Source organism: Anas platyrhynchos, chromosome 2 (genome assembly GCF_047663525.1).
Source record: "Anas platyrhynchos isolate ZD024472 breed Pekin duck chromosome 2, IASCAAS_PekinDuck_T2T, whole genome shotgun sequence".
NCBI lineage: Eukaryota > Metazoa > Chordata > Aves > Anseriformes > Anatidae > Anas > Anas platyrhynchos.
This window is the reverse complement of record NC_092588.1, coordinates 97,231,091-97,253,619: the sequence shown is the minus strand read 5'-3', so window position 1 is coordinate 97,253,619 and position 22,529 is coordinate 97,231,091. Positions and strand designations below refer to the sequence as shown.

The 22,529-nt window shown below is 37.6% G+C and overlaps 1 protein-coding gene across 6 annotated transcripts; it reads right to left on the bottom strand.

The window, feature by feature from the left end:
• Positions 1-661: 661 nt before the first annotated feature.
• HERPUD2 (HERPUD family member 2) lies at positions 662-21,112 on the bottom strand. Of its 6 annotated transcripts, XM_021268670.3 has the most exons (9): positions 20,774-20,913; positions 19,261-19,314; positions 15,330-15,407; positions 11,917-12,030; positions 9,830-9,984; positions 4,156-4,281; positions 3,508-3,831; positions 2,089-2,203; positions 662-1,673 (listed from the first exon to the last, which is right to left on the bottom strand). In XM_021268670.3, exons 2-9 carry the CDS (start codon positions 19,291-19,293, stop codon positions 1,512-1,514), a joined length of 1,107 nt encoding a protein of 368 aa, XP_021124345.1. In that variant the 5' UTR covers positions 19,294-19,314; positions 20,774-20,913; the 3' UTR covers positions 662-1,511. The 6 variants fall into 6 exon arrangements, with proteins under 6 accessions (XP_021124345.1, XP_005014287.1, XP_038030556.1 ...); XM_005014230.4 differs by lacking the exon at positions 19,261-19,314 and having other exon boundaries at positions 20,774-21,110; XM_038174628.2 differs by lacking the exon at positions 11,917-12,030.
• Positions 21,113-22,529: the final 1,417 nt, after the last annotated feature.

Below are 22,529 nucleotides of genomic sequence, written 5' to 3'. Positions count from 1 at the left end.
TCAAACATGATTTATTCATCATTTCTGCCTATTCAACAAATAAAATGCTTTAAAAACATCTCTATTTTTCCTTTTGAAAGATTTCAGTAGAATTGTTTTCTGAGGTACAATATATTCTCTTTAAACTGTCTAAAATCATTGTTCAAGTTTGTTTTTTCCAGCTTAAATTCAGCTCTCAATGAGGCCTGGAAATCCTGACAAATATTTCAGAGTATAAAACTAAAAGGGTTACTTTAAGTTTAAATCTTCATTGCACAGCTTCAGCAGTTCGTCATGAAAGCAGAAAACAAAACCTTATTTGTCAGCTATTCAGACCTATTTAAGAGCCTCGCCTTGTACCTGAAAATTAAAAAACTGCTTAGGTTTTCTATTGGTAAGTTTAACCATATCTTTGCAGGTATTTTGAAGTTCGGTAGGACACAGTCTCTTCAGAACTAGGGACAAAAAAATAAGTGAAACTTCTTGACTGATTACAATTTAAAAATAGCAATTGAAAACTGACAGAAGCACTATACTATTCTCACATACAATTCTTTTTTTTTTTTTTTTAAGTCTTATTTTATAAGTAACAGAAAAGTACGAAAACAGATATCCTGATGTTGAGATTCTTCCTACTCATAATTGCATATGCACTGCTACAAACATAACACTGTAGTCAATATTAGTAATGCCACCATGATTAACTTTATTCCACTCTCAATCATATCCTCATCCTTCACAATGCACTATTTGTTTGCATTCAGATATGCATATAAACATCCAAAAGTTACCATAACAGTTTTTATTAAAAACTAATTTACATGTTTTCCCCCAGTACATCTATGTGTTTTTTTAAAAAAGTACTGTATGTATCAAACATTTAAGGTTTATCCCATCACTGCTGATTCTCTTTGAAGAGCTGTCAACCATCTCGAAGTTTAATAAACTTCAGTATAGCCTCAAGACAAAGCTTTTAGCTTTCTAAAGATATGAGAAGAGGCTTAGTATTTTGTGGCATGAAGACAACATGCCATTAGCAAGTAATCCTGCTGTTTACAGCATTCTTTTGGGAATGATATAAACTCCAAATCCCAAATGATAAGTCATACCCTGCATAAAACTAACACAAGATACACTGAAGTTATTCAGATGAATAGACAGCATTTGGAAAAGTCTGTCAACATTCATACTTTTAACAGCTCTTTAAAGAGGTAATGGTGCAGACTAAGTACAAGGTTTTTGCCTCAGCGTAACACACATCTGAAATTAAAAACAAAACATGGAAGACCAATATCTTTACATTTCATTCTTCAGAAAAAGAAGAATCTTAAGGATAGCATTTAGTAGTCCACTTGTGCTTAAAATATGCAATGCATGAGAAAGCCAAAAGAAAAAAATACACATTTTTGTACACCATGATCAAAAAGATAACAATATAAATTTTCTGAAATTGCACTGTATTTAAAACCGTCTACAATCTGCTCCACGTCTGCATATGGCTACTGAGACTGCCTGACAGTTCCTTTTCCGTTTCAATTGCCAACCTGCGGAGGCCCTTCAGGGATGAGTGACGTGAAGAAAGTTGTAATAAAGGACCAAGCAGAAGCCATGAATCCAGGCTGGTGCTCTATATTGGCATCTTCACCTGCATCTTCTCCACTGTCTTCATCAATCCCATCATCCATAAGTCGTTCCTTTAAAAACAGAAATTGAACAATTCAACTGCTTCTTTTCAGAGCTCTGACGGGAGTTAAGAGCAGAATTGCCCTACATTAAATTTTCTCAAAATAGTCTCCTGAAGTCTCCTGAATAACTAGCACAGAGAATGTGTGATTGACAGTTAGTGATCGTCTCTACTTCACACTGGAAAGATACCAAATTTAAGCAGCCTGCATAGCAGAGGATAACACTGAAAGCTTTCTGGTTGAACCAGCTGTATTTCACAAAGCAGTCTTTCAGTCCAGACATCAATACTCAACTATTACGAGGAAAAAAAATGAAATAACATTTTCCAGCTTAATTTACTAATTCGAGATTTGTGCTACAGGTAGTTACATATACTTTACAATATAATACACAGAAGTCTTAAAAAGATACGTCTGCTCTTACCATCTCTTCAAGATCAGGATTATTTGCATTTTGCGCATCACGGTTCCCTTCCACATTATTGGCTGCCTGTTGCTGGCCTCCCTCTTGCCTAAAGGGGAACCATCCAGCCTGGTGTCTACATAAGAAAATGGAACAGCTGAAAAACCTTTCTTTTGAAAGGAAGAGTTATTTTCTCCTACCTACTGCAGTAAGTCCTTCAAGTGCTTGTAAATGGATGAAGCTCCTTGCATTTTTCCAAAAGTTTAACTTCTAGATAGAATGGATATTCGTTGATACCTGGGTTAAGAAAAGTTTTGCTAGGTTTCAGCAGCACTGTTTGTAGCACCCTGTGCCAGAGATGCATAGTCTACCACAATTAGCTGATGAAATGCTTAGAATACTGGGGGCTCCTCTTCCCCATTTTGAAGTATTTATGTTTTATTATTTTTAAAGGTAGCTTTAATTTTCATAGTTCAAAGCTGATTTTCAATTTAAACTTGAGCTAAGGCTTGAACCACATTACCATTTTAAACTAAGTAAGACTCTCCTACATATTCAGATGTCTGTATTTGAGTTTCAACTACCATTCCTGCATCAGAAACAGAACAATCCATGCAAGTATGCTCTTAAAGTCACAAAGATCAGACTACACATAAGTAAACTGTCAATGAATGACAATAGTCCAAAACATCACATTACTGTCAGTTTTCACTTTTTACATCATTAAGGTATTTTGTTTCACTAAATAGTGAAACAAAACCTGGTTTAGTGGAGGACTTGTTAGTGTTAGGTCAGAGGTTGGACTTGATTATCTTGAGGTCTCTTCCAACCTAGACAATTCTGTAATTCTGTAAAAGGAACTGATGACTTCAGTACTGATACATCTTAATAAAATGGTCTTCATGATACATCATTAACTTTTTTTTAAGATGTCCTTGCAATTCTGCCAGATATGACATCCACTGTAAAAGTAACCTTATCTCTGCCTAACACAATTTACTGCAAAATTCTATACATTTAATGTATAAATGAGTAACAGTTCTGCAGTTTTCCCTGCATATTCAAGTTTGTGTTTTGTTTTTTTTTTTTTTAAGTTCACACAAGCATACACTTCAGTTATTACATGAAATTCCCTCCTCATCCCAACATCCTTAATTTTCATCCCTAAATTCTACATTTCTACAATACTGACCTGTAAATATCACCAATATTTAAGCACACTGTGTTTTAGGTGTTACTGTAGAAAGTTCCAAGAATGCTTTTTTAAAAAAAAAAAATTGCTTCTCTGCTCATTTGAAATCCAAATTTGTACACACCATACAAGAGAAGCAGAGCCTAAACTTTCACATTTAAAACATTTTTCAAAGTTTAAAAGAGATTATACGCTAGCTGTATAACCCATGTATCTGCTCTGCAGCTGTACTTAACTGTTGTACTCACAAATAAACCAGTAGCATGGCTCCCATTACCATGACAAACCGACTGAAGGAAGAATAGAAGTATACAATGCTCAGAAGAATAGCCGCTCTAGAGAACGTGTACATCCAGTCCAGCCAGTCCCGGTTGAAGTCCTCCTCATTAACTACTGGGCCTCCCTGTGCATTCATCTGAACATTTGGGTTCACAGGCCTGTTCTCTCGGACAGCTACATTTGGCACTGCTGCAGGCTCATTTGCAGGAGCATGTTGTGAATTTACAGCCTGAGCAACTGAAGATCTCACCGATTCAGTGCTGGAAGTCACTTGGGCTGAAACAGCAGCTTGACTAAAAAAAAAAAAAAAAATCAAAAAACTTTTGTCAAAAAACATGCACCAAAATGTCTAAACCTATTCTTGCCTTCTTTCCTACACTACTGAAAAGAAAGTTTCAGACAATACAAAACCAAAGAAAAAGCACTTTTTATTCCTTAAATCTTTACTTCATACAACTATTTAATTCCAATTCAAAACTGGATTTTGTATTTTGTTGCACAAAATTTATCACTATAAAAACAGTACATCCAGAGAAGCACAAATACTTTGATGCTGCAAACAATATTTAATATTTTCCGTAGTGTAACTCACACTACCTAACATAATGCAAACTTACTATTGCATGTAGTACTGACGTGCATACATTTGTTGCCACCATATCATCTGTAAGGGACTGAATGCAGGATACATAGGTAATCCTCCAGCAGGTACACCTTGGCCTGGAAACTGGTTGCCTATATTGCTGTAAAAGGAGTAAAAGACAGATATTCAGTTCAATATTGCCATACTCTAAAATGCACTTAATGCTAGAAGTAGCATTCTTAATTTTTCCCCCTAAAATGACACACTGAAATAACACAAACATGTATCAAGATCATCCAACCCATTCCAAAAGAGCATGGAATAAATTAGTAAGTGAGTTATTTCTATAGAAAGACGACTTATGATTTTGTACTTAGATGTCTTGTCACTAGCTGCGTCTCTGGGATAAACAACATGTTAACAACAGAAATGTATTCATTTAATTCCTTTTAAGTTCAGGTCAGCCTTACAGGAACTGTAAATACAAAACTTACTATCCCTATAGCTTTCTTTTATAAATTAAACCTGAAATATCACTGATCACAGACACAAAGAACTACACAAAAGCAAAGACAGCAGAACTAATTTTCCAGATATAGCATCTGAAGACCACAACGAAGAGAACACCATAAATAACTCTTACCCCTTAATACTTTAATTATAAGAGATTCTCCTACAGGCTTTTAATTATGTTTTACATGCAAGAGATACAAAGCTCCTATACATCAATTTTAGGTTTGGTTTTGTCTGCTTTTAAACTTCTTAGCCTCTCTTACCTCCTAGAGCATATAGCATGTTTTGGCAAGATTTCCAACTCTTTCCCCAAAGATTTTGATGTAGTAAACTGTAGTATACCAGGACATCTTTCAGGACAGCATGAGAGTACAAAGCATGAAGAAAAGTTTATTCAGACTGCAGGTAGCAAAAGCTGAGACTGCTGTAATTGTACTGCGGACTATACCTGTTCCCTAAGTAAGGCACTCCCTGCAAAGATATCACCGAAAGATTTCATTAGTCTACCAGGCATTCAGATATACAAGACATGCCCAGAAAGAAAGGTGGGGGGAAGACATTAAAATATTTTTCCATCTTATACATGAAAGAATATTTCACTAATTCTGGACAAGAGCCTGCTATGCAACTCCATGCATGATCTCTGCTAAAAGGCTTTGTTATTTTTGAATTCAGCCACTGCTTGTTTTGACAGTAGTTTGGAAAAAAAGAAGTAGCGATAAAGCAAAAGCTATGCTCCTGATACTACAGAGATATATACAGTACTCTGCTTCTTTGAGCAACTGAAAGGGTGAACTAGTAGCCCTATTCATGAGGAGTTTCTGAAAAATTCATGTAATATAACAGCAGAGCTTTCAAGCTCCTATACAAAAAAAAAATCATACTTTTGTCTTTATGGTTGCAAAATTTAAGAATGTTTTGCTAACCCTTGAATTGACAAGCACTTTGATAATCAAGATTCCTCCAAAATTCAGGAAATAACTACTCTCAAAATGTAACAATAGTCTTCTACATGGGTATCCTAAGTTCTGCGTCATGACAAATCACAGAGCAATATCTCCATTACAAGCAGGAAGAATTCCGTATGGGGATGAAAGCAAGAAGAACCACTGTGTGACCACACTTATCTCCCTAGCTCAGTCACCAAAAAACAGTGCTACCTCAGAACTCAGCAGTAAGTTCTGCAGGAATTCACCTTCCCCTCCCCGCTCCCAAGAGTTCTCTTGTTCTCTTTAAACATACTGAATGGAGCTCAACAGAAGTTGTGAGGTCTTAAATTAATAGCTCCAAACAAACGTGTTTTAGGAATACAGAATTTGGGCCTCTATTTTCTTCCAAACTTTCTCAAGTTGCTCTCTCAGTATCTTAAAGCTTAAGAAGAGGTTGCAAAAGAAAGAAGGTAGCCAAGCAAGACAAACCACAGAAGACTCCAGTAATGTTCTTTCCTCCCTCATTAATGTATTTTAGCATTTTGGTGGTTTTTGTTTGTTTTTGTTGTTTTGTTTTTTTAAGACTGCTCTTCTAGAAGATGTGGCTTTTTGAGAAGCATGCCAACTTTTCAAGTTCTGATAACATTAATGTGAAGAAGTAACAGCAATATTCAAAAACTGGTTTCTGCATCAAAAAAACAAAGGCAGATTTTGTCAGTGATCTAGCTATTACAACTGGCAGACTATCAAGTTAATTTAAGAAATTAAGGAAAACTCCAAACACAATGCAGAGTATTCCAGTGAGAAGAACGTCTCCAAAGGAAGATGCTCTTCCCAGCCAAGCAAGCTGGCTAGCTGTTAGAAGAAAAATGGAAGTAGCACATGCTTTCTGCTCATCTTCTTCTGAAAGGAGGAGAAAAATGCAGTATTTCAGGAGATTGGCAACAACAGCACAAGAGCAGGGAAGCAAAATTGCATAGGCACAGATGTTTCAAAAATATATGTAACAGCAGACTGCAGAAGAATAGTTAGGTATGTCAAAAAAACAGGTTTTCGATTCAAGTGCAGAAGTAGCTTCAGAACATTCTGAAGAGGCATACTGCTCTTTAAGTGACTATAAAGCCCAGAATTACCACTTTTTGGTATTTGGAAGAAAACTAAAATGATCTAATTGGGATATATTTAAAGGTAATGTTTCAGAACACATTAACATTTTGCAGTTACTTAGCTGGTGTCATCATGAAGCTATTGCTCACCACCAGTGGAAAAAAAATATAACTGGAAGTTATAACTTCAAACTTAGAAGCTCAGTCTTTATCATCTTGCACCACTGACAATAACCGCATTTGTTTAACATCCTTTAACCCACAAAGATGCCTCATTTACTATCAGCCTCACATGAGGTTGAGTATCAACTTCACGTGCTATTTCAATATCCTCCACTGTATATTTGCTACTTTTAGAAAATATAGAGTGAGCAAGTGCTACTGAAAGCTGGCATTTGTGTGCTGGAACATTTTGTATGCTGTCAGTATGTCATTTTGTTGTCTGCTTTCAAACATTATTATGTAAACAATATGAAAACATTTTATTAGGTGGGCTACTCAACTTGACAAACAATTCCTGTCTTCATGTTTCTTATCTGTTTATTGCTTCCAAGTACTCCCTAATCTGAAATGCAAGCCGTTTCAGGACTGAGTCTATCTGTTCAGATTGTAACTGCACAGAACAGTAGGGCCTTGAACTAAGTCCATAGGAGCAAACAACACCATGCTTACTCTCCACAGCACAAAACTGACTTGGTATAGACTACTTGTTCAGTCCCATCTCAAATGTAGATGTTTAGAAAATACCATTTACAGAAACTTTAAAACAACAGTACATTTTAAAAATCTGATTTAGCTGTTTTCTCAAAGGGTATTCAACTTAGACACTGAAGTCTTGCACCAGAAACTAAGAAACATCAAAACCATCACTTAGCTACCCTAAGATTATATTTCTTATTTGTATTAGCTACTTTACTAATGAAAGTGTTGCAAGACACCCAAGGAATTGGACTCTCACATACATCTTCCAGTGTCTGGAGACACTTTCCCATCCATCAGAAGAGTCTATAATTCATCACACAGCTAGAATAAAACTGTGTTTGGTCATGAAACCAAAAAAAATCCGTTAGGCAATGCAAGTTTCAGCTACAGATCTTCATTGTTCTTAACAAGCCTCAGTCTGTGTATAAATTACATTAATACTGAATTTCATTGCCCCAAATCATGTTTAAGAGTGGCTGAAAAAACAGAAGGCATTTCTTGTTGCTGGAATACAGGTAGTAGCATGCTGAAGCAAGAACAGATGCATCTATCTGAGAAGACTACTGACAGCACTAAAGAGGACATTTCAAAAAGACAGTGGACTACAACAGGTTCTAGCCCAGACTTGGGTGTTTAGGGTAGAGCCAGTGCCTAGTAGTCCAAAGCAAGGATATACCTCAGAGTCTGGTACTATTCCACTAAGTTGCTTTTACAAAAAAAAAAAAAAAAAAAAAAAAAAAAAAAAAAAAAACACACTAAGATTATTTAGGGTGCATCTCCTCTGGCATTTCTGATTTCTGTTCAGATCAGGTCTGTGCTCTTGAAACTAGTCTCCCAGTCATTTCCTCTCACTAATTTTTTTGGTTGCACCACAGAACGCTCTAAGATCACCACCTGGATTCCTTTTAAATTACACTAAGTTGAAAGATATGATTCAGACATCCCACTAATGCACTTCAACAAGCATGCAACTGTGTCAGTGATCAAATTAGACCTAGTCCAAGTAAGACAGAAAGCCCTGAAATACACACAGTGCTGTTGTCAGGTTCTCTGCACCTCCTTCAATCTACAGAGACACTCCTCTTAGTCCACATCACTTGTGAGAGACATAGCCTTAGAATAACTTAATAAATAAATATGCCCTTTTAAACGGTCACGTCTTCTAAACTGATTCCTCCTCTGTGTATTTGACTGAGTTACTCCAGCTAAAAGGCTGAACAACAGTTCTGTTGTCTTTCTCAAGTCCAAAGGCTATCCAGCTCGTCATGAATACTTAAACAAAAAACTCATGCTCAGGGTACATTTTTGTGAAAAGCTAATTAAAAAAATTAAACCTCCTTAGAGATGAATAATGTGATATGCACAAAAATTGCTTCCAGAATTAATTTACAGTACACGGAACTCCAGTCAACTTAGCATCACCCAGGCTTGTCACAAAGGTAAGCATAACTACTTCCGCAAAGATTAATGTGGTCAGAATAATAGAGTACCCCACCCATTGCAAAAGCACTATGTTCCCAGCAGAATACATGAAAACTAGTAGTAAGACTAGTAAAATCTACACAAATTCTAACAGGAGAGTAACTGAAAATGCATTTAACTTCAGTTAAATTAACAGTTCTTAACATGTTTTCTTCCCAGTGACAGAAACAATTGCTACTGTTAGTAGATTCATAGATTGTCTTTGTGGGTGTCCTCTGCCACATTCTTCAAAATCCCTGGAAAATAAACAGCACTATAGTAGAACGCCTTGTGAGAAGAAAGTCTTGAAGAGTTCCCTTAGGAAATGAAAATTATCATATCAGAACACACTATCCACCCTAGGAAGAAAAATCTTTAAAGGGGGTTGTAAAGCTGTACAGGTCATGCAGGCTAACAGAATCTTAAAAACTATCAAAAGTGGGGAAAAAAAAAAGAATTTTGAAAGTTAAATACCAGATCTAATCAAGAAGTATACACACTGGTTATATATGAAAATATTTTAACTTTGTACATTCACAAGCACTTGCAGGTACTCAAAATACCTCTAAAAATAACTGAATCCAAAATGGACAAGTGAAGAATTGCATCCCATTAAAAAGTCAAAAAATAAGAACCATCACATTTGGTAACATTTTAGTCTTGATTATTACAATAGAGGACTAGAAAAAGCAACCAATCATTTGATCACTTACATTGCTAAGTACATCCACTAGATAAACATTAAAACTGCCCTCATCAACAGAAAGTTGAAAGCAGAAAGCATGAAGTGAAAGAACAGTTTGAAGGGGAGCACCAAGAACACTTACTCTTTGAATGACTTTTGTCTTAAGAAATTTCTATGAATAGTAATGTTTAAGTGTGACTTATGCTTCAAGATGAAGTAGCCAAATCATTTTGCAGAGTATGCAGGAATCAGTTGTAACAGAACATTTAAAAAGAGTACGGAAAAGATAAGGATTGTTTTAATCTCACTTACCCTTGCATTAAATAAGGGAACTGGTGGCTTGGTATGGGATTGCTTTGTGCTTGTGGAAGATTACGATGCCTCACTCCATCTGCACTAGTGTTCGAAGATGTAGATGAAGCTTCTTGGTTGGATGAGGCAGCAGTTGATCCAGAACGGTCCATATTCTTTAAAATAAATAAAATTGATGCTGGGGATATTTTCACTACAGTAACAAGAGTTTACAATCATGTCTTAAGAAAACTTTTATTGTGCATATAAACAGACAAGTCTACTGGAGTTTTACTGAATCTGGCAAGCTTTTAGTAAAAAAAAAAAAAAAATGCACTCAGGTGCACGTATAAAAAAAAGTGAAGTTTCAAAAAGCTGCACCGAACTAAAGCTTAATTCAGAAAGAGTACTTAGCAGCAACAAATTTTAGAGGCTATCGTTAACAAAAGTAACTACAAGCTCAGGTTATGAATATCACAGACGAGTTCCTGCTGTATAATAAAATACCCCTCCCTCTGTCCTCGTTTTCAGTTTCCTCTTCTATTTTTCTTATCAACCTCTTCACTGTGCCAGCTACACAATCCAAATTACTGTGCCAACTGCTTGGGTTGGAAGAGTGAATAAAAGAAGAGTAGCTGGGAACTACTTCAGCTCCAAGAAATCCACCTAAATAGAGTGTCAGGACTTCAATGCTTTCCAAGATAAATACTTAATCCTAGAAAAAGAACAAACAGCTGGCTCTCCTAGGTTACATGTCACCAGAGCAAGACTGTAATTTGGCCATGGAGATCATTAATTTAGTTTTATTATAATTCCCCATACCCTATTACTAAGCATTATTTTAATGTTTACTCAGTAAAAAATCCTCTTCAACTTTGACAACCCAGGAAGTGAGAAGCTGCAATTACGTAAAGACATCCATATCACATTTGCCCTACAAAGGAAAACAAGAAAAATTTACCACTAGACAGGGGGAGAAAAAAAACAAATGCAAGAATAAAGGGCATTCAAGCTTTGGGATCAGGGTGTCTTTCAAAGTATTACAAATTTGATGCGGTGAACACTGGCTACTTTGAGCAGTCACTAATAGTTATTTAAATTCATTATTTACAACAATGTAGCAATAAAATAAAGGAAGCCCTCTCTGTATTTCCATTGCTGTTTGCAAGCATGGACAACATAAGTACTAGTCACTCTCTTCAACTGTTTAAAGTGCTACTTTATCTGTTTGTTGCACAGCAATCAGAAACAGTACCCCATCTATAGAAGAACCAAGCTTATTATTGAAAAGCTAATCAACCCACCACTGTCAAAGACAGTGTATGCTGTCTTTTCTAACTAACCTTCACAAATCTCTTACTGATACTACCAGCTCTGGAAAAAGCCAGGAGAATTACAATGATGATGACCAAGTCATCAACTGAAATATTACTTTCACTTCTGTTAAAAACGAGTACAACTAAAGAACACCACCATTTCCCAATTCCAAACAGAAAGAAGGGAAGGGTGAACAGAAGAACTGCAAACACACCAAAAAGGGTTCTTTGAACAATTAACTAAAAAAATAAATTGAAAATGACAACTTTCTACACCTCATCACCTTACAGACTATCAACACTATGACTACCTTGAAACTGAGTAAGTACAGTCCAATTCTTGTCAAGCAGAATTAACACAGGCCAAATACCACCTCTCTTAAAACAAGGGCACTAAATTGACTGGTCTCTCTTCAGTAGAAGAGATATTTGCACAGCTAATCAGAACTCAGTTTAAAGTCTAAATACACTGGTCAATTTCTGGCAAAGATACAGTCCATTTTTCTTTCTCTCCATATTCCTGTTCCATAAAGAAAACGTGGAAAAGAAAGAAAAGCACTACTTTTTCTAAGCTATATCATCTAATAAACATGATGGTGTTACTATTTGAAAGGTCATATTTGTTTAAAATTACATCCTTAAACAATCAAGTCTAATTCTACAAATTCATATGACATACTCTACTTTCACCACACATTTTTACAGTCAGATTTTAGGAACGAGAAAAGAACTTGCTGGAAAGCTTCCTTGCTGTAGAAGAAATTTATGTCCTGTGTATGAAAAAAAACTCACTGAGCTACTGCTGGAGGTTGAAGCTCCGTGATCACCTCTACTGGTGCTGGGTTTTGGAGAACTTGGGGGTGTCCGGGAAGTACATACCAGATGAACCATATGATATTCATCTTGCTAAAAATCAAAGAGATTGAAGAGCTAAAGTAACAATATTTGCAAAATTTACAAGCAAAAACTGTTTTAATATCCACCTTCAAAGCTTCCCTTGTATTCAGTATACATACATTAAACAAAACAGACACCACAAAGCAAAAGTTGAGCCTAGAACAAGAGAGGCTTCCTGTTTCTCAACTAAAGTTTTCTTAGTAGCTGTCCACAATCACATACTAAGCATTCACTTACCCCCAGTTTCCCCTAAAATTGCAGTATAGCAGAACCAACAGAAAACCACACAGAGAAACATGAGAAAGCACAGATGAGGCTTTGACTTTTATTTCAGGAAAACCTCACTGTTTACAGTGCTCAAAGTTAAGAATACCTCCATTTGCATTGAGATTTAATAAGGAGCATTATTCAATAAAATTAATGGTAAATGAGAAATGTAGGAGCTGGAATTCTATGAGCAGTCCAAGACAAAAAAAATACCAGCTATTGCCTGTGCCTCACTGTAGTCTAAGCTCAACTCAAGCCTATCCTGCAGGCACCACCCATTCAAAAAGTCCCTGCAGATATTCCACGCCCAAGGAACACTATATGAAGTGTTAAACAGGGCTTCGGTATTTCTAAATGCTTGACAGCAAGGAAGGGAACAAGTGGCACCACTTCGAGCCACGTCAGCAATGCAAGTAATCAGCCTACACCAATTCTTCATGAATATGCTCCCACATCGAATATGGATGCTGTAACAACTTCAACCCAAAGCTATTCTACTACGTCAAATGAAACTAGCCCGTTATATCAGCATGCCTGATGCTCATATGGCCATAGCAACGAGAACAGTTATGACTGTATTTAAATTGCATGCTATAGCTTCCTAGTAACGACATTTTATGTACAAAAATACTAGAAAAAACATCCCCTTCTGAAATCAGCGTGGTGCAGTCAAGCTGCAGTATTTAACGTGATAGCATTTAGAAATACTGCTTGTTTCCAATTAAAAAAATAAGTGTGCTTTCCACATTTTTAAAGGTTTAATCTTTAGGAACAAAAAACTAGATAAAGTGCTTTTGTACATCATAGTGCAGCCCAGCTGGCACAGCCTATCCACAGCCAGACTTTTCAGCCCCTCTGCATATAGCAGCTCCTAGTGGCAAGCATAGCCTCACTGTCACACAGCCCCTTCCTACCAGCCGGTGACAGCACGCAGTGATCAGAGAACACTGAACACCAGCCATCAGCTTTGTGACCAAGCCTTTCACTTAACTACTTACCTTCTTTCTCCAGAAGGCCTTACGCTACTTAGAGAAGCAAAGGAAGGCAGAAATATTGACCAGCTTACAGTGTACAGCTTTATTAAATAGGACAATTTAATGTAACATGTTTTTATTCCATATACAACATGTCTGATATCGCTATGCTTAAGGAGTCCCACAACATCCAGCCTCCACATGTTTTGTTTTGTTTTTTAAAAATCAGCAAAATGACAACACTCAGTATCAAAAAGCAAGTAATAAAACTAATTTGAAAGACTTAGTAAACCCTCTGATAATATCAGGAACTTAGAGCTAGACAATTAGGAAGAATACAGCAGAAAATTATGTTTGAATTCAGAGCAATCATACATTTTTGTACAAAACTCAAGCAGAAAGAACAACTTTTCTTCCAATGAAAGTTTTTAACTTTGTACTTATGACTAATGAATAAGTTTCTGTAACTAAACCCAGGGCCTGTACCTATTCAAGTGCCTTTAAAATCAAACATACCCCCTGAATATTCAAGGCAGACATTAGTCAGAAGTCTCTCCTCTAGCACATAAAACAAGGCTTGAAGTTGTTTGTTGCCTAAAATCAGTCTGCTGTAGACAGGCCAAGTGAATTTAAGGGATTCAGACTGCATTTTGCCCTTCATTAGCACAGCCATGCTGTGAGCTATGTTAGATAGACATTTTCATGACATTTAAGCATTACAGGATATAGACTGGATGGCAGTATTTCAGGTGCAGTTCTGTAATAAACTACACACAGTAAGTTTTAATATTTTGGGGGGTAAACAGATAAATCAAACTTTGTAAAGTTTCTTTCACCATCTAGACTGCAAAGAAACAACATCATTAGCCCTGTTCAAGCAACACTCAATGTTCCTCTACATCTTTTTCTTTACATTTCATATAGAAATTCAGTTAGACACTTTAACTAAAGCATTATTCTCTTTTGGAGGCCTTCCTCCGTATTAACATAAAAATATAACTGACTCTGCAGTTTGCACACTGATTTTAAACTTTAGAAGTTTGCCAAAAGAAGTATTATTACCAACACTCATGTACTGTACTACAAAGCTTATATATTTAATATTAAAAATTGTAATAACTGTTTAATGAATATATTTTCTAAATAGAGCTATTGATCCCGGCCTGTTTACAGGAAATTTAAAGAACAGTCAACATTGCACTATGTTTTCTGTTACCATCAAAACACAAACTTCTTGATAATCTTAAATATCATATCAACTTAAATATCATTGATTAAGTTAAAGTTTTTAATGTATAAAACATGTCCCTATTATTTTGTAGCATCCAACCAAGCTATTTAACCCCATCAGACAACCAAGTGCATGTATTTCAACATTTCCTACATAAGATTCCATGTGTACTCAGGACTTGGTTTTCATTTGGATTCTTTAGGTAACACACTATGTCAGACTACTAGAACTATTGGTTTCCATGATAAGCCAGCAAAATAAAGGAAAAGAAGTTACAAAAAGAAAAAAAGGCAAGATCAAGTTTGTAAACATTAGCAGGAACAGCTAATACATCACAAAGCCAGGACAGTAAATAGATTTCCCAACAAAACCATTCTGTTTAGAAGTCTTTTCTTGCATATGGATACTTTATCCTTATTTTGCTTACACAAGCGCTGCTTGGTTTTTGTGTTTTAAATGCAAGTTCTTGGATTTAAGTAAGTACAGGAAATAAAACGATGTCCCAAACTAACATAATTCTGTTAAATGATCCCACTTGAGTCAAAGCAGGAACTGTCCAAAAAAAGTTATTGTACATTGCATATTAACTGTTTGGTACTTGGATAGGATAATCACTCTCACCAGTTGGAAACATCCCTCAATCCACAAGTATAATCCTACAAACAAGGGATACTTGAAAACACATTTTCCAGAATACATCAGCATTATATGGTTGGTCACATTCTACCTTATCAATAAAAAATTGAAGTTAAACAATACAAATCTAAACTCCTATTTCCCAAAAAGTGTTTTTGCTCAAAAAAAAAAAAATCATACGGTGTTGATATAAAGCTTACTTTTCTGAGAACATCTTTCAGCTGCAGGTGATCAGGAAGCAGTCTGCCAGAATACACCAGTCTCTGATCCTTTGTAGACTAGGAGATGGGACAAAGAAAGGAATTTAGCTTTTTCCAGCTGTACAGATATACAGCTGGAGATAACATTTGCAGATGAGTAAAATCCCTTAATTCCAACCACCAATGGACAGCCTTTAAAACACTTCAGAGGCCTTGCAACTCCAACTAACAAATTACATCTGAAAAATGCTCTCCTATTATGCACTCAGCAAGAGTTCCGTTAACAGTTAACATCACTTAACTGGCAAAATGCTCCTCAAGAAAACTATTACATATATTTGAAAATTCCCTTCTTTTCAGTAAGTTTTGCTCTTCACCCTGCTCTCATTCCCACACACTTCTTGGGAAAGTAGATGGAAATTTTGCTGGGGCAAGGAAAATAAAAACAAAAATAGTTAGTAGAATGATAATTAAAGCGTGCAGGAGATGGGCCTAAGTTTCCATCTCTTTCTGTAAGGAATTTCTGACCATTCCCAAACCCATTCTCCCACACCTACCCCACCCATAAAAAAAAAAAAAAAAAAAAAACAGGAAAAAACGAGAAGAAACAAGCAGCAAAAGGACTTATTTTTAAAAGGGAGTCTTCAAGCTTCGGAAAGCTTTTTTCTTGCCTGGTCTTACACTTCCACACTTTAATATTGCTTAGTGAAAAAGTTTCTTTTTTTTAATGGTATGCTATTCACACAACAGTAACGTTTAACTATTCTCAGCTGAGAAGATCATAACAAAGTTCTTGTTACATGGAAACTGCATTTGGGAGTTTTCCTATCTACAGAAAGGTGCTCAGTACAGTAAAGCATCTAAATAGCATGCTGTAGCTTTGTGAATGAACAGTTATTTAAAAATATATATATACACTGAAAGAACTTTAAAGAAAATCCAATTATTACCAACGCAAGTTCATTTTAACTACCTTCTTGCATTAAAAAAAATAATCCAACAGCTTTTTATCACTTGACGAAGTGCTAACCTAACCAAATGCTAGATGAAGAAATCTGGCCTACCATCAGTGGAACGGATATGCATTGTCAGCATGAAATATTTGAAGAATTTCCCCACCATACATCCAGCTAGTTCTACAGCACCTCTCCCCTTTCTCTTGCATCCTTTTGTTACCGATTCTGCAGTAATAGGCATGCTAATACTATGACCCAAATTGCTGAAAATCAGACCTATAAAATAAAAAAAAAAAAGTTTCCCAGAAGTCTTGACATTTTTTCTTGCTGTAACCTAATCCAGCAGAAAACAGAAGAGTTACAGAATGTGATTTTGCCTTAAATGTTCTAGTCATATCACAAGATTCTCTGGTCATATCACAAAATGCTCTAAACAAAAACTGTAAGCATACATTGGATGAGAAGTTTTTGCTTTTAAAAAATCCAATTTCACATTAGATGTTCACGACTGAACACACGCCTTTAAATAGGGAGAAAAGGTTCAATACTATATGTGGCAAGTTAGCTGCCATCACTTATACCAAAGAATCATTTTCTTCATTCTGCATTTTTCTCTATTTTAATTAGTGACATAATAAACCATTTTATAAGTCTCACAACACAGAATTGTTAATTTGCAGCTCCAATGGATAAATAGTGCAACAAATTGAAAGTCATCACTGCACTATTTATATTATTAAAAAAAAAAAAAAAATCAACAAAGAAGCCACTCTCTCATACCAAACTAAGTTCTTTTGAACTACGCCATTTTGTTGCTTGCTCCTTTCAAGCAAGAACAGGTTGGTAACAGGATACATGTTTACTTGCATTTTGTATCTTGGAAAGGCCTTCTTAGATAAACTAGAATTTGCTGCATGTATCAAGAACACAAAACTTTAATTTCCTAGGTTAGAAGCTTGCTGCTTTGATCAGCAGAACCGGAAGAAAAGCCTCAGAAACTCCATTTCTGGATCCTGAGAGAAATTAATTAGAACAAGGAAGCAGTTGAAACAAAACAAACAAGAAGCCCTAACCCAAATACTTTGTATCATCATCCAGTAAGGATGGGGCCACACTATTTTTGCCTGTCCCACTGATAATGCAGCTTCCTAACCAGGTTAAAATGGTCCTGCATATCTACTACATAATCCTGAGCAGTGCATTTCACATCCCTTAAAAAAAAAAAAAAAAAAAAAAGAAAAAAAAAAGCAAAGCTTATTTATGTTGACTACTGATAAACACATTAAGCCAGGAACAGTAATGCAGGAAGATGAGGTCTTAAACCCTATGCTCCTCCCTACCTAACGTAAATACCTAACCATGCATCACAGGAATTAACACTCGCAATTCTTAGGGTTAAAGCCATCCTGGAATTCTGAAGCATGGGTTTGTTTGTTTTTAATGCCAATGGAAGAAAAATAAACAATAATTGTTTAGTAATAGAATAAATAATTCTTGTGATAAACAAGAACACACAGACATTCACATATATGCCAAAGCAAATGGAATAGGCATTCAACTCATCCTCTAGAAGAGATTCACTACCACGGTTCCTGCTTCAAAGAACAACATTTTCACTGCTAGACCAAATTCTGAACCATGACAGAAAAATATTTCAAAAATAATAATAGTAGTGGCCTCATTTTCAGAAGAAAACTCAGAACATCAGATGAAATGATTCTAGAACCTACAGGTTCAAGGCTCATACCTGAGATGGATAGAAAGAGATGGCTTCCTGATCATAATCCCAAAATTATGAATTTAAAGTCAACAATTCATCAGCTTTTTTTTTTCCTCCCATTTTTCAAGCAGGATTCTTTCTGCAGTGTTTGGTCCAAGTTAAATACGCCAAGAACATTATCAAAACAACCAAGCCTAAGATGATGCAACAGCTTCCTTTAGCATACAGTCTCTCACCTATCCCCACTTTCAGTTACAAAACATCTGCTACTTTGGTCACTCAGCCCCTCTGCCACAGGGAATAAAACTCCAAAGAACCACATCTGGTTAGATCTGTGGGCAAAACACATGCTAGCTGACAGGTACAGGGGACAAGAAACAGCAGGCTTAAATCAATGTTTCTGGCATAATCAATACAGTCAATAATGTGCTGAATGCAAGATCTGCCAGATCTGAGACATACAGGTTTGTTTTCTAAGTTTTCTTTTCTTAAATAAAGATTTATTTTAGGGAAGTTTTAACTGGAGTACTCTATGAAAAAAATGGTGGGGGGAGGGAGGGAATTACAAATATCAACTTTAGTATAGGCCTGCAGACTAATTTAACACTGATTTAAACCCATCTAGCCTATTCAGTGACTTACTAAATTAAGTATGCCAGCTTTAACAATGACTAACCCAATTTAAATCTGCCTATACTTGGCATTTGTACATTCTTAAGTCATCCACACAAATTAATCTAGTAAAATCACAAACAACACTGCCTCAAAGCCTAACTTCTCCCTTGCCTATGTCAACCATCTCATTTTATAATAATGTAATCTTAATAGATACCGAATTCAGTAAAAGTATTTACAGTTACCATCGGTTTACCAATTAGAAAAGACACTAATTTACCAATGTGTACAGGAGAATAAGGTACAAGTCACACATGAGACTGTACACCAGCAGTAACAGCTGATTCCTATTTTCAAGGGTTCTTAATTTCAAGAACACTGCAATACATGTACAAAGCATCTGCGTTCTCATGTACTCTAGCACTTTAAAATAGCACAGTAATATAAGTTATTTCCCGGATCTGCCACATTCATGGAAAGTAGAAATCTGACCGATATGCTTTTGACACTGCTCAAAAAAAAAAAAAAAAAAAAAAAGAGATAAGTGCTCTTAAAAGCAAAAAGTCTTAAATAAATCTGAAAAAGTAGTAAGATTATGTCAAAAAACATATCAAGACAAATATATTTTTTTCAATTTTACCATATGGAGAAGACAACTTTCTTCACCTCCCATATTAGATCAATTGGAACAGATCTATGAAATAATAATATTGTGTTTAGTTACAAGTAAAGCTAGTAAGTACAATAAATCCAAATTAAATTGAATTAGAGATAGCTTTCATTAAAGAAACTCTTCCGTTCTTTAATCCAGAATAGTCTGGGGAGTATTATGAGCTACTCTTGTGAATTTTAATACAGAGATGCATGCTGAGGAATCCACTGTCAACAGAAAAAAAGACATTTCAAGCAACCAAAATTTAATATTTTAACTCTGGTTAAAGCAATGCAACATAAAAACCTCTTGTTCATTAAGGATTCTTCCTAGAAGCCCAATTCAGCAAGATCACTGGATGAGTCAGAAAAGTAGCGTTTAAACACAAATACGTCACAGGAGTATGTTCTGGCAAGGAAGAAGCAGCAGTCAACTGAAGTCACTTATTTGTTTCTTTTACGGTGGATCTGCTCTCAGAGGAGAATTACCGAGACCAACAACAACTAAATCCACAAGTTCTTAAATGTCACTTCACAGAACTCAATCTATCAGCGATACTGCCTAAATTGATGACTGCTGTTCTCCTGCTTTCTCCAGAAGGAAGAAATCCTTTTCAGACACAAAGATATTGTTTACTTCCCCTTCTACCCTCCTCCCCACCCCCAAAAAAAGAAACTAACAGTGCCAATAGTTAGTATTCACCTAGTTCAACAAAAGAATCATTTACCATATAAATGGAAGCTTTGTCTGATGTTTTGCACAGCGAGGTCTAGGCCCTACATGCTGCTGCAAGGTAGAGGGAGAGTCAACACTGCCTTTATATGGTTTTCTGGAACAAATCTTCATAAAATCAAATGCACTGTTCTGTATCACTGCCGTTTAGCAACACTAGTTTTTTGTAACTGCTCGATTCAGAACTTACAGAACTTCAAAATAAACTGCGTTTTCCTCGGGGACTAAAGAGCTGTAGATTTTTATGCAGAGTTTCAAAACAGCCACAACCTCCATACAAGTTTGTAAACAACTGAGGAAACTGTTTCCAGCCCTGACTCGAAAAGCATCACCCCAAAGGAAAAAAGGCAGAATTCTGGAGGGATTGCCCGACTGCATGTTTTAAACAACATCATCAATAATCACCTACCTGTTCCGCCACCACCTAGTGAACCTGAGGGGATCATTTTAGCTATACCACTGGAATCAGTTTAGAGAGAGCTGCTATATTTACAGAAATGTGTGTGCAAAATAGCTACATCCCAGCTCCTATGGAAGCAGAGCGTTAATAAACATCTCCAGCGCTACCACCTTTCAGAATATTGTTTTGTTTTGATGGTGCAGAAGGGCAGCTAGCCTGCTCTTGTTTAAAGCAGAGAGCCAGCCGCTGCTCCCCCAGACAGGGCTCTGGGGAATCGGGTCCGGTGCTCGTTGAGGATCGCCCAGCCTAACCCCTGGCCCGCAGCCCAGACCCCGCGGCACCCCCGCCGCAGCCGCCCCCACAGCTCACCGGCTTGCTGGGGTACACCTTTGAGAGGTGCGACTTCAGCCTGCCCACGGTCCAGTCCAGAAAGCAGCTGATGGTCTGGTCAGTGTACTTCTGGTTGGGGGCCTTGATGATCAGGGTGACCGGCGGGCCCACGACGCCTTGCTCCATGCCGACCCTGCCCCTCAGCTCTCCCCCTCCCCACCCCCCGGGGCCACGCCAAGCCACTGGAAGCTGCGGGAGCTCGGGGCGGGCTCAGCAGCCGGGGCCCAGCTCCCTGAAGCAGCCGAGGACGCCCATAGCCGCGCTCGCTCCCTCCCTCTCGTAAAATGGAGGCCGGAAGCGCGGCCTTCCTCCTCCTCCTCCTCCTCCTCCTCCTCCTCCTCCTGCCGCCGCTGCCCCCGCACGCCGCTGGGGGGCGCAGAGCGCAGGCGCTGGGCGGGGGGGGGACACAAAATGGCGGCCGGGGGGGGGGGGTTGAGGCGGGGGGGGGGGGTAGGAAATGGCGACCAGGCGGGGTCGCCAACCAGCTGTGTCACAAGCCTGGATGGCGGGGGGAGGGGGGTGCCTGCCTGATGTCACACAAGAGGCCTGTGTACAATCATAAAGTGGGTTTCTGGAGTAGATGTTTAGCGCTGCAAAACTTGTCATCACTGGCATGATTTTCAGCTTCTGAGAAGAAAATCTGTTAAAGAGTAACCTTCAAATCTGACAGACAAAATGACAACGAGGAAGGGAAAGCTGGTATTTCTGCAGGTGATCCCTGCAGTAAAAGCTGTTCTCGTTAACTAGATCTAAACAATAACTTGATTATAAAAATACTTTCAAGTATCCATTAAACCAAGAAACAAAGCTTTCCTTCTATTTCCTTCAATCTTCAGATGTAATGACAGAACGCACAAGACTTTCTGTCAGGTTTAATTTTTCAAGAAGAATCACATAATCACAGAATATCCAAGTTGGAAGGGACCTACAAGGACCATCTAGTCCCACTCCTTGGTCCCCAAAGGACCACCCAACAAGAAAAAAGGGAAGGGAAGGGAAGGGAAGGGAAGGGAAGGGAAGGGAAGGGAAGGGAAGGGAAGGGAAGGGAAGGGAAGGGAAGGGAAGGGAAGGGAAGGGAAGGGAAGGGAAGGGAAGGGAAGGGAAGGGAAGGGAAGGGAAGGGAAGGGAAGGGAAGGGAAGGGAAGGGAAGGGAAGGGAAGGGAAGGGAAGGGAAGGGAAGGGAAGGGAAGGGAAGGGAAGATATGTCTGAGAGCATTGTCCAAATGCTTCTTGAACTCTGGGAGGCTCAGTACTGTTATCATTGCCCTGAGCAGCCAGTTCCAGTTCCTGACCACCCTCTTGGTGAAAAACCTTTTCCAGATACCCATCCTGACCCTCCCCTTTCACAGCTTCAAGCTGTTCCCTCGGGTCCTCTCTCTGGTTCCCAGAGAGCAGAGCTCAGCGCCTGTCTCTCCACGCCCCTCGTGAGGGAGCTGTAGACAATGATGAGGTCTCCCCTCAGTCTCCTCTTCTCCAGGCTGAACAATCCAAGTCGATTGTGTCCCTTTAATGCTAAGGAATCAAAGCGTTTTTTAATCTCAGCAGTATGAACAACAGGCACAGAAAAGGTTGCTGATAAAGAGGGAGCCCCAAGGAACTCCGATGTCTGGAGGGAAAGATGAAAAGAAGAGCCTGAAGGAGTATCATTACCACGCAGGACCTAATTCTTTCTTTTAAATAAAAACAGGATGCAGACAACAGCTAATGAGAGAATTTGTGAAAGAAGAGAAAATAA